Source organism: Spermophilus citellus (genome assembly GCF_964194105.1).
Source record: "Spermophilus citellus genome assembly, chromosome: 1".
NCBI lineage: Eukaryota > Metazoa > Chordata > Mammalia > Rodentia > Sciuridae > Spermophilus > Spermophilus citellus.
In genome coordinates, this window is record NC_138182.1 from 230,231,105 (window position 1) to 230,243,368 (window position 12,264).

Here is a 12,264-nt window from a genome sequence, read left to right on the forward strand (position 1 = left end):
AATACTGTATTTTATTCATCTTATTATGTCCAAAGTAGTATCATTTTTGACATATAATAAATATAAAAAGAATTAATTACTGATTTTATATTCTTTTTTCATGTCTTCAAAATCCTGTGATATTTTGTATTTATAGCACATCTAGTTTGAACTAGCTGCATTTCAGCTGCCTAGTGGTTAGTGGCCACTGGTCTGAACAGCACAAAAGCATGATGTAGCTGTTAGAATACTATGTTAGAGGCCAAGTGGCAGAAATAACCTGATTTTTCAGATAGTGATCTTAATGTCCCTTTCCACAGTCTTGAGCCACCTTAGGAAATGGGACTGTACCCAAGACTAGCAGTGTCACAATAATATAGGAACCAATAGAGTCTCCATGAGCAAAAGAGGTCATCCTGAAAAGACTCTCATGCATGTTGGGTCACAGGAGAGAGATGGAGTTTCTCAGTGCAGCATGGAATGGTAAAAATGACATCGGGGCCAGGTTGCCATATGTCTTAGTCCATTTGTGCTGCTATGACCAAACACCACAGACTGGGTAATTAATAAGTAATAGAAATTTATTTCTCACATTTCTAGAGGCTAGAAAGTCCAAGATCAAGGTGCCAGGAAGTTGGGTGTCTGGACAGTGCCTGGGCTCTGCTTCTAAGATGGCACTTTGCTGCTGCATCTTCCTTGGGGATGAACTAAGCATCTCACATTGTGGAAGAGATAGAAGGAGCAAAAGGAAGGAGGCAGCTCCCTGCACACCTACATTTTATTAATCTTATTCATGAGCCCTCACAACTTAGTCATCTCTTAAAGGCCCCAACTCTCAACACCATCACATCGGGGTTTAAAATTCAATTTGGGGGTTACACATTCCAACCAAAGCACCACCTATACCACTTCAGGTATAAGATGGGATTTTTTTATGTATAACTTCCCAAAGAAAAGAGTTTAGGGATTACCTACATGGGGTTTCCCAGCTAACCTCTCTAACTATCTCCCTAACCTGATTTTTGCAGATTACTCGTAAAAGAGCAGGGAGCACACCAATGACTTGTGTGTTGATTCATTCAAATACTATAGAGAGCCAGTCAGAACTGAAAGTGCTTCACTGGGAACCAGCACTGCTCTGAAAATGTTGGGGAGGAACTTACTGCCTCAGGCATGACAGCACCTTTACAAACTCATGTTTCTTTATCTTTGCAGGTACTATGGATTATCGGTTTGGTTCCCTGATGTCATTAAACATCTTCAGTCTGATGAATATGCATTGCTGACTAGAAATGTGCAAAAAGATAAATATGCAAATTTCAGTATTAACTTTACAATGGAAAATCAGATTCACACTGGAATGGAATACGACAATGGCAGGTCTAGAAACTTTGAAATCCCTGGCTATTCACAAAAACTCATTTCTTACTAGTATTCTCTGCACCGAAATCTGTAGGGGTTTTCGTTTTATTTTGTTTTTAGTTTGTACATTTAGTAATTTTCAGGCTGAATGGAAATTCACTTCCAAATGGAAAATACATGTTTATCAGTTGCTTCATTTAAACTACTTCTGAAACTAAGTTGTGTCACACTCCTTAAATATGGAATTGACCACTATGAAAAGAAAATTCAGAAACACCTTGAAGAGTAATGAAAATAAGGAAGAGAAAATGCAATGGGTAATAGGTTCTTTAACTCAGGGAAGAAATCTGAAATGTAATGTGATGAGTCTTTCATTCCTGAGAAAGGGAATCACTTTTCATAATTCTTTCCTTCTCCAGTAAGTGTAATCAAACATTGAAGTTAAATTGTATGAGTTTACTTGTTTCGATTAGAGAACAGAAATGATTCCTCCAATTTTGAAAGCACCAAGGGATGCTATTGAGAATGGGATCTGGAACATCTCCGGATGTCAGGAGACAGAAGTGAACAGGAAGTTGGTTCTGGTTCATTATTTCAGACAGAGAAAGGAATAGGTGACGTACTTATGTTCTTCTATGTGTTGTTTGAGAAAGTAATTGCTGGTACAAGTTCCTGATCGCTTACATTATTCTTAAGAAATTGTCCCAAATTTAAAAATAAAAGTAAAAATCAAAAATAACCAAAGTTATCCAAGGGAAAAAAATCAGTTCAGTAAGATAAATTCTGTGGATGCTTTGTAATGGACAGGAGAGATACCAACTAAGAGGTCTTAATCTAATTTGCAATCTTTGAAGGGCCTAATCATTAAAGCCATATTGATCAGCTTCACTCTCCCACCTGAAATACTGGCTTGAATCTGCATTTACTTTTTGCAGAAACCTTAGCATCAAATGTTCTGTAATTCTAGGGTGGAATTTTACTTTAAAAATATATTGTTACTATTAGAAATTTCTAAAATCTGTTTGTGACTGTCTCAGTCATAATCTTAGTGGTATTTGTTACTAACTAAACTACTTACTAACTAAAGTTCTAAGATGAGCAAGGCAAAGTAGCACATGCTTCTAATCCTACTATTCAGGAGACTGAGGCAAGAGGATTTTAATTTGGAGGCCAGCCTGGGCAGTTTAGTGAGACACTGTCTCAAAATAAAGTAAAAAGGAGCTGGGGGCTGGAGTTGTGGCTCAGTGGTAGAGCGCTCACCTACCACGGGTGGACCCTGGTTCGGTTTGATCCTCAGCACCACATAAAAATAAAGGCATTGTGTTGTGTCCATCTACACCTAAAAAAATAAATATAAAAAAATAAAGGTCCATTAACATCTAAAAACTATAGATTTAAATAATAAATAAAAGGAGCTGGGTATGGTGGCCCATGTCTGTAATCCAGTGGCTCTGGAGGCTGAGGCAGGAGGATCCCGGGTTTAAAGCCAGCCTCAAAAGCAAAGCACTAAGCAACTCAGTGAGACCCTGTCTCTAAATAAAACACAAGTTAGGGCTGGGGATGTGGCTCAGTGTTCGAGTGCCTCTGAGTTTGATCCCCAGTACTCAAAAAAAAAAAAAACCTAAAATTGCTTCCCTTTTCCAAATTCAATCTACTTTCAAAAAACTGATAACCTTTAGTGCATATAGACTTTTTTTTCCCTTTGCATCCCTGCAGTACACGTTGAAACTAGATTATTTTTTTAGGCTGGTTGGTCTGTGAGGCCACAGTGTATTTTGAACTGACAAATGTAATCAGGCATTACAATGAGAATAATTTTGAAAGTACTCAATAGTTAGTGATTGCTTTCAAGTAAGCTCACCTCCTAGAAGGATTAGTCCCTTTCTGTCCTTAATAGGTATAGTCTTGGTATAGAAGCTCCTTCCCAGATGATCAAGCATTTTCCTCTCAGTGACTAGCTAAGGGTATATCCAGTCTTAATATAGAACTAAGATACATTGATTATATTTATATGTGTCAGCTGGGAGCCCTTATTAATCTGAATCACAGACTCTCCTAAGATGTCATGGTTATTAAGACTGTTACTATCTTTACCACCTAGAATTCCCCCTTCCAATGCCCAAAAGGCTTCTCAGCAGGTTTCATCATTCTACCAAATGTAAACAGAACTCTCCTAATTCTATTTGACTCAAGGAATATCTGTTGACCTTGAGGAAGAAAATACTCCTAGAAATGAGTATAACCTTTTTACTTCCTGACCTGGAGGCAGTCATTTTTCATGTAAATGAAACAGGATTTTCTGCCCTCTCTTCAAGATAATTGGAAGTCCCCACACTAGAATGAAGAGGCCTGGGATTGTCAGCTCAGGAAACAGATTTTCACTGAAAGTTCAGGGGGCTGGAAGTGAAACTCAGTGGTAGAGCACTTGTCTAGCAGGTGTAAAGCCCTGCCCTAAAAATAAAAATTCAGGTAGGAACATATCATCAAGTTAGAAACATTAACCCTAAACTTTTTTCAAATAAAGGCATATCTGAAGAAACAGGAATATAGGATTTTAAAGTAAATAAGTAATAGGTAATCTTCAGACTCTACCTTCTATTGCATACCACACAAAACCTTTCACCAACATTGCAAAAAAACTAAGTGAGCTTGAGTGTCATTGCTTCTCCTACCAGGAAATGACAGTGAGCAATGAAAGAGACAAAGACCAGGATGCTCAAGGGGAAAAACAGAAAAGCAAAGAGCTTAGAAAACCCAGAATCCTTTGTTCTTATAAAAATTAAGAAAGTCTATCATGAGGCATCACATCTCTAAACCTGCTTGACTTAGCTTTGAACTCTAATGGCTATAGGTCATTGATGTGAATTTGTGTGTATTTGTGTGTTGAACAGATTCCTAGGGGTCAAGTTCAAATCCGTAACTTTCAAAGACTCAGTGTTTAAGTCCTGTACCTTTGAGGATGTGACTTCAGTCAACACCTACTTCAAGAACTGTACTTTTATTGATACTGTTTTTGACAACACAGGTATGTGTGCCAGTTAGCTCTGCCTCCAGCTGGGGCCTCTTCAAAAGGGCCAGCTGTTGGCAGAAATGTGATAACCATGTGATGATGTGGCTAGGGGTTTGTGTGGGAAGTGGAGATTAAAGTAAATTAACAAGTTCCCTGAGTCAGATTGAATCAAAGGTAAGCTTGTGTTGTTTTTCTTTGTCAGATTTAGTGTAAATGGGGCTTGCCTAAGTTCAGAGTTCACACACACACACACACACACACACACAAAATCCTTTGGTGAATAATTTTTAAAGCAAAGAATTAACCTGCGGAATCCTGGTTTCAAAATCTGGCATTTGCTTAAAAGAGCATACATTAACTCTAGTAACAGATATGGACAACACGTATCTATGCTCAGATATTATATTTTATCCCAATCAATATAATAAAGTCAGAAAAAAAAAGGAAGCCAACACTGATGGAGACTTTACCATATGCCATTTCCAGGTCATCAAACATTCATTATCTAATTAGTTTTTATAATAGCAGAGGTTTAGAAAAATTAAATAATTTGTTCACAATCATAGAACCAATAACAAGTGATATTTAAAGATGGGTTTATCTGATTATAAAGCCCATGTTCTCCCATGCTCACACATTGATCCTATTAAATGAGTCCAGAATAACAACTTGTCACTGTCAGGAGGATCAGCCTTGCCTTCTTGGTGTTCAGACAAGAGAAGCTTTGCCTGGCTCCAAGTGAGAATGGGGTCAAAGTGTCTTTGTTTATTAAATAGAGCTGTCTTTCACTACCTTCTAACCCATTGAACCTCAGAGGACCAGGTTTTTTAGGAAAATCTTGATTAGCAAATAAGATAACAAGTTTATCACAAGGTTTTCAGCAACACCTACTATCACCTGCAATTCTTCTTAGAGCCAAGTTCAAGAAAAACTTCACAAGGAGAATGACCTTCAAAGGAGAATCACCTCAGTGGATTCGTCCACGTAGACCTTAAATTGCAGCCTCAGGAACCCAAGGAAATTCCCTCTCCTGGGTGCCTCTGAGTCCCATAAAATAGCAATAATAAGGTTGATCCATACACATTTTAAACAAATTGTTTTTATAATTATAGTGTGGAAACTATTAGTGCTATAATGATGGCTTTTATGTAGCATGATAATTAGAATAAAGTAATCTTGTAAAGGACTAAGCAAGTAATACAATTTGCAGTAGCCAGCTATAGAAAACCAGAAGATAACTGACTCTTTAACTTAATTGATTCCTTTATTCAACAAAGGTATCCCTCCCTCTGTTCGTTTATAATGTGAGGTACTGGACTAGAAACCATTGATCTGGCCTGGAGAAGAAAAGTCAAGTCAGCCCAGCCCTGATTTTTTCTGAATTCATTGTAGGTTTTCTGATATTGTTATGTTGCTCATACCTGGTAAGAGCTTGATGAATTTTCTCTGTTGTTTCTACAGATTTTGAGCCATATAAATTCATTGACAGCGAATTTCAAAACTGCTCATTTTTTCATAACAAAACGGGCTGCCAGATTACCTTTGACGATGACTACAGTGCCTACTGGATTTATTTTGTCAACTTCCTGGGGACATTGGCAGTGTTGCCAGGGAACATCGTGTCTGCTCTCCTGATGGACAGAATTGGGCGCTTAACCATGCTAGGTGTGTGCTAGATTTCATGTAGAAGGAAAGGGCTGCCCCTGCACTCTAGGGGAAGCCTGCTTCCTACTATGTACCCTTCCCCCTGGAGATTTATATCCCATGAGGAGAAATCCCTTAGACCCTTCATTAAGACTAAATTGTAGTGAAAGTTATGTCTAATTACATTTCATTTGAGCAGTTTTCATGAGTTAACAGACTGAAAAACTAATTATGTGTAACTAATGTATATTTTTCCACTTAAGTAACTGAGTAATGGAACATGGGCATTTCATATTTGCTGCTTTCAGAAAGCAGGGAGATGAACTTTCATATAGGTGAACACCCTTGTACTGGAGCTTTATGGAACCCAGTTTGCAACTTTCCCATGGATTTTTGTTTTCCTAAGAGTTCTCAAAGGTTCAAGAGTCCTTGCTCTGCTGAGATGACAGGAAACACTTCACCTTGAATCTGTATTGTTGGCAGGTGGCTCCATGGTGCTCTCGGGAATCAGCTGCTTCTTCCTTTGGTTTGGCACCAGTGAATCCATGATGATAGGCATGCTGTGTCTGTACAATGGACTGACCATCTCAGCCTGGAACTCTCTTGATGTGGTCACTGTGGAACTTTACCCCACAGACCGGAGGTATGTTGAAAGAGCCTCTGGGATAGAGGTGGTCCAAATCCCATGGGACCACTGAAAAATGATAAAAACTAAGCCCAACTGCTGCATGCCCAAGAAAGTAAAAATCTCCAAAGTATCATGCTTATAAAGCTACAGGTTCCACATTCCTCTTTTAAAAAGAAAATGTAGGGTCCAAAGTACATGTATGAAGACACGAATTGGTGTAAAGATACTATGTATACAACCAGAGATATGAAAAATTGTGCTCTATATATGTAATAAGAATTGTAATGCATTCCACTGTTATATATAAATTTAAAAAGAGAAAATGTAGGGGAATACAGTTCCTAATAGGAAGTAATAGGGCAGTGAAACCAGGGAAGAAATTTAATTGTGCCCATGACTTAATTTGTTGGCTAACAGTGTGAGGAAGCTATAATGAAGTGGTGAGGATTAGAACTTAATAGCCTGTCTTGGCCCACATTTTGAGTAGCTAATCAGTCTTGCAAAGGTGATTACCTTATATTTGAAGGTGTCTGCATGAGCTCTGCATTAAGCAAGAGAGGTCTCTAGCACATATGTGTTGACCTTCCTGGTCTACTGAAGGAACGCCTAACACACTCCTATTAAAAAAGAGAGAGAAAAAGAAAAAGAAAGAAAGAAAGAAAAGATTGCTGTTAGAGGAAATTACCCAGTCCTAAGTGGAGACACAGACTACACCTTATATCAGAGAAAGGGCTAGAAGGAGGGATTTAAGTAGAGCCTCAGCAGCTGAATAATTAAATTAGAACAATGGAATTCCTGTTTTGCCATTTGACATAAGCTAAGACAAATGCCTTTTTCTACTTTCTATTTCATGGACAACTCTCACACTTTGTTGCCATGGAAGACCTCTGTGTTGGAATACAGTACAGACTTTGAAATGAAGGAGGAAGGGTTTTACCCTAGGATCATTCTGAGACACTTAGGGCATTGATTTGCCATTGATCCAGGGTCCCTCCCCTGACTTTTCATTCCTTTGGTTTATTGATCACAATAGGATACATCTTCTGCATTTCCATATTCTAATTTCTATTTCTTCCTCAGGAACATCTTTTCCTGAGCTTACATAAGTGCTATTGGCATTCCTATATATTCCTATATGCATCTTCTTATAGAACACTCAAAACTAAGGAAGCTTTATTTCATAAACATGTCTGTTTATGAAATATTCTAATTCAGACCCTCAGTGAACCCCCAAGTACATACATGGGCTCTGAAAGAAACCATTTATAGCTTCTCCTTCATTTATTCAATATGTGTTAGTTCTTTACCTTTGCAAGCACCCTGGGGATAAAGTTGCAGCCAAAAGCAAGTGTTCAGCTTGCACTGAGTTGGTTTGTTTCAACCAACCTGTCATTTTGGAAACAAAGCCCACCCAGATGTGGATTAAACTATTTATTTAAAATAAGCCCCTCCAATCATGTATATTAGTACATGCCTGTAATCCCAGTGACTCAGGAAACTGAGGCATGAAGATTAAAAGTTCAAGGCCATCCTCAGAAACTTACTGAGAGCCTGTCTCAGAATCAAAAATAAAAAGATCTGGCCACATAGCTCAGTGGTAGCACACCTCTGGTTCAATCCCCAACATCAAATAAACAAACAAACCATGTTAGCAAAGCTATCACAGAGCCTCCATTCTTTTTGTGTTGCACTATGAATTTGAAACTATTGTAAATTAAATCAGCTGTTGTTACTTTTCCATATGAAATAGAAGGATGAGCATTTATGGAGGGAAAATTTGGCTTGAAAACAGAAAACTCAAGCTGTGGTGGTAGCTCAGTGGTAGAGCTCTTGCCTAGCATCTGTGAGGCCCTGGGTTCGATCCTCAGCACCATATTAAAATAAAGGTATTTTGTTCATTTACAAATTATATATAAAACTTGCTGCACATAGTGGTACAAGGAAAAACTCAGGAGTTGGGTAAGTCCATCTTCAGAAATGGGAACCTGCTATTATTCTGTGTCAGAAAGCTTAAACATCAAGTGAGGTAAAAGCAGAAGTTTCTGTTCATATGAGTTCAGGTCTTCTGAAAAGCAGAAATCAAGATTGGGTTAAACATGCAAAGACTCAACAGGCCTTTTGTGTTCGTTTCTCTCCAGAGCTTAAGAACAAGTAAAGATGAGTTTTAACATGGTGTGGTCAGGGTTATGGTGAAGGAAGGGCATGGTGCTCTGAAAGCATTGGCACATCAGAGCAGGTTTAGAAGTAACATCTAAGTTGAGGCCTGGAGAATAGTGAATGGCAGCCACACCAAGGGATGGAATGAACATTTCAGTCAGAGCAAATATCACCTGAAAAATCTCTGCAAATAAAAAGTTAACAAAGTTAGGCAAAAACAAACAAACAAACAAAATAGGTCATGAAAATGCTTGAACATTGTATTATATGGGGATGGGGATTATGTGAGCCCTTGAGGTGTTTCAGGGAGAAAAACAAGGTAAGATTAGAATTCACTCTTGTGACCAGAGAGGAGGCAGGGCATCTCCTTAGGACACTGAAGGTGGTGATATGGACAAAAATGTAGATTGGAAAGGAAAGAAGTTAGCATTTAACATGTTCATGGAATTTTAAGGATAAAATCAACAAAACTTGGTGCTTGATTAAATGTTGGGGTGAGGAAAAGAGGTTGTCAGAGAGGATTCTGTTTCTGCTTGCACAGTTGAAAGGATGGTTGTGGCTGTGTTGAGATGGGGATGCAGGAGGAACAGCAGGTTCGAGCTGGGGTCAGAAAAATACTGAGTTCCATTTGGGACATGTTGAATTTTCATTTCAACATGGAGCCATCCAATATGCATTTGAATATTTATGTTGGATACCAGAAAGAATCCTGGGGATAGAATCCATTCACTAATTCACAAGACAGATGTTTATGGAATGCATACTGTGTGCCAGAAACCATCCTAGTCAGACATAACAGTGAACACACAGAGAGCCTGGCCTTGATGGAGTCTACATTCTAGTTTGGGAAAGCTAGTCAATACAATTAGATAAATGAAGTAGGCATTAGTGTATCAGGTGGTGCTGAGTGCTAAAGGGAAAAATAAAGCCATATAGGGATATAGAAATTGCTAAGGTAAGGAGAGTTGTAATTGCATATAGGATAGCCAAGGGAGATGTAGATCCTGTAAAGGTGACATTTGAGCAGAGACCCAGGCAGATACTTTGGAAGACAGCTTTCACAGCAAAAGCAACAGCAAGTGCAAAGGCCCCAAGATGGGAGTGGAGGCTACCAGTTGGCAGGCTGGAGCAGAATGAGCAAGATAGAAGGTAAGGGTGACAGGCCCAGAGGGACACTCAGGTCTTCATTTTGAGTGAAATAAAATCTGTTGCAGGATTTTGGGCAGCGGAGTGATGTGATCTGGCTTATAGTTAAAAAAGAAAACTGGCTTTTGTGTTAAAAATAAATTCTATGCCTGAGCATGGTGGTGCTCATCTGTAATCTCAGCTATTCAGGAGGCTGAGATAGGAAGATCACAAGTTCAAGACTGGCCTGGACAACTTAGTGAGACACAGTCTCAAAATAAAATAAAAAAGGCTGGGGGTAGAACTAAATGGTAGAATACCCCTGGGTTCAATCTCTAGTACTTCAATAAAATAAACTTTAAGGGATCTGAGATGAATTCAGGGAGACCAGTTAGGAGGTCACTGCAACAACTGTGGCAAGAGATAATGGGGCCACTGACTGCGGTGAGAAGTGATTGGATTCTAAAAATATGTCCAAGACCAACAAGCATTGTTGAAAGATGGAATGTGAGATGTGAGAGGAAAAGGTATTCAAGATGACTTTGGGGGTTTTACCTGAGCAATGGAAAAGCTGAGATGCCACTTACTGAAATGGGAAAGACTGCAAGAGGAAGTTAAGCAGAACTGGGATCTCTGTTCTGTTCATATGAAGCTTGAGATGCTATTAAATATCTTAGTGGAGATGCGAAGTAGGCAGTTGGACAGATCGCAGAGTTCAGGGGAGAAATCCAGGTGGGAAATAAAAAATGTGAACTCTTTTAGCATATAGATATGCCTGACAGTATGATAGTGGGTGAGGCCACAAAAAGAGAAATAGTAGTTAAAAGGAAGTTTTGAAGACTCAGCTCTGAGACACTAGGAAATAGAGAGGTCAAAGAGACAAGGAGAAACTAGCTAATGAGATTGGAAAGCGGCACTGTGTGAGAGGAAAAGACAATCAAGGGCTGGAGTTGTGGCTCAGTGGTAGAGTGCTTGCCTAGCATGTGTGAAGCACTGGGTTCGATTCTCAGTACCACATATAAATAAATAAAATAAAGGTCCATTAGCAACTAAAAAAAAATATTTTAAAGAAAAGATAATCGAAGTGCTAAGTCTGGGAAATCAAGTGAAGAAAGTAGTTCAGGAGGTGAAAGTAATCAGATGTGATAGATGCTACTGATGGATCAAAAAGATAAGGATGGGGGCTGGGGTTGTGGCTCAGTGGTAGAGCACTCACCTAGCATGTGTGAGGAGCTGGGTTAGATCCTCAGCACCACATAAGAATGAATGAATGAATAAATAAATAAATAAATGGTATTGTGTCCAACTACAACTAAAAATATTTTTTAAAAAAATGATAAGGATGGCTGGGCACAGTGATGCACACCTGTAATCTCAGCTCCTTGGGAGGTTGAGGCAGGAGGATCTCAAGTTCAGGGCCAGCCTGGGTAATTTAGTAAGACTGTCTCAAAATTTTAAAAATTAAATAAGAAGGGCTGGGGATGTAGCCTCAGTGCTCACCTAGCATGTGCAATGTTCAACCTTTAGTACCAAGGGGGAAAAAAGGAAAGACAAAGGAGAAGAGGAAGAAGAGAAGGAGAAGAAGGAGGATGAGGAGGAGAAGAAAAGTTGAGGGTAGGAAAGTTATACTAACACTGGAGGTTAAGACAAACTAAATCACTGGCACTACTGTAGAGATAGATAGTCACCTGCTCACTGGCGTCAAGGCAAAGGCCCATGGCCATAACTCACATTCACAGTGATAGCCGATCCTGAGACAGGCCCAGCTTTGATGCTGAGTCACCCAGCCTTTCCCCTGCCCTGCAGCTCAGTTGCTTCTCAGACAGGGTGGTTGAATCACAAGTCAGTGACGAGTGGCCTGGCTATAAGGACTGAAGAAGCATGGGGACTATCAAGTAGTGTGTGCATATCATGTTTGGAGACAACCTGCTGTTCTTTGTTCTTTTGCACCGTATGTCATGAGTCTTCTAGAAACTGGGCTGTGACAAGATGCCAGATCAGGCAGTAGGTTACAGACTCCTGGGAAAGTTCAATTCAAAAGGAACAGAAAACAAGGGCTCACATAGAAATAATATGTCAAAGAAGGCAAGAGGTTGAGTCCAGGGGCGAATCCTCAAGGTAAGAAGATTCAGAGTGACCACATACCTGGACTAAGAAAGGACAGGCACCAGGGTTGGAATACCAGGCTAGGAGAAAAAGTTTCGATGGGCTAGAAACTCAGGTCAGGTAAGTAAAGGACAAAAGGCCAGCCTGTAAGCAAGTGATCTTGCAAACTCTGAGGGAAGCTGTGCACATTTGTTTTCTGAAACTCTAGACTTCCAACAGTCTGGCATTAAAAACTTATAGCTTATAGCTTTTT

General features: G+C 39.4%; 1 protein-coding gene across 1 annotated transcript in view; it reads left to right on the top strand.

Annotated features, from left to right (window-relative positions):
• Nucleotides 1-12,264, top strand: part of SV2C (synaptic vesicle glycoprotein 2C) — a gene marked incomplete at both ends in the record, with an annotated part of 178,482 nt that overhangs the window by 154,095 nt on the left and 12,123 nt on the right. Inside the window, 4 exons of the mRNA XM_081287785.1 lie at nucleotides 1,195-1,359; nucleotides 4,233-4,366; nucleotides 5,813-6,016; nucleotides 6,479-6,638. Of these exons, the coding sequence (XP_081143911.1) occupies nucleotides 1,195-1,359; nucleotides 4,233-4,366; nucleotides 5,813-6,016; nucleotides 6,479-6,638 (663 nt within the window). The remainder of the gene's footprint in view (nucleotides 1-1,194; nucleotides 1,360-4,232; nucleotides 4,367-5,812; nucleotides 6,017-6,478; nucleotides 6,639-12,264) is intronic.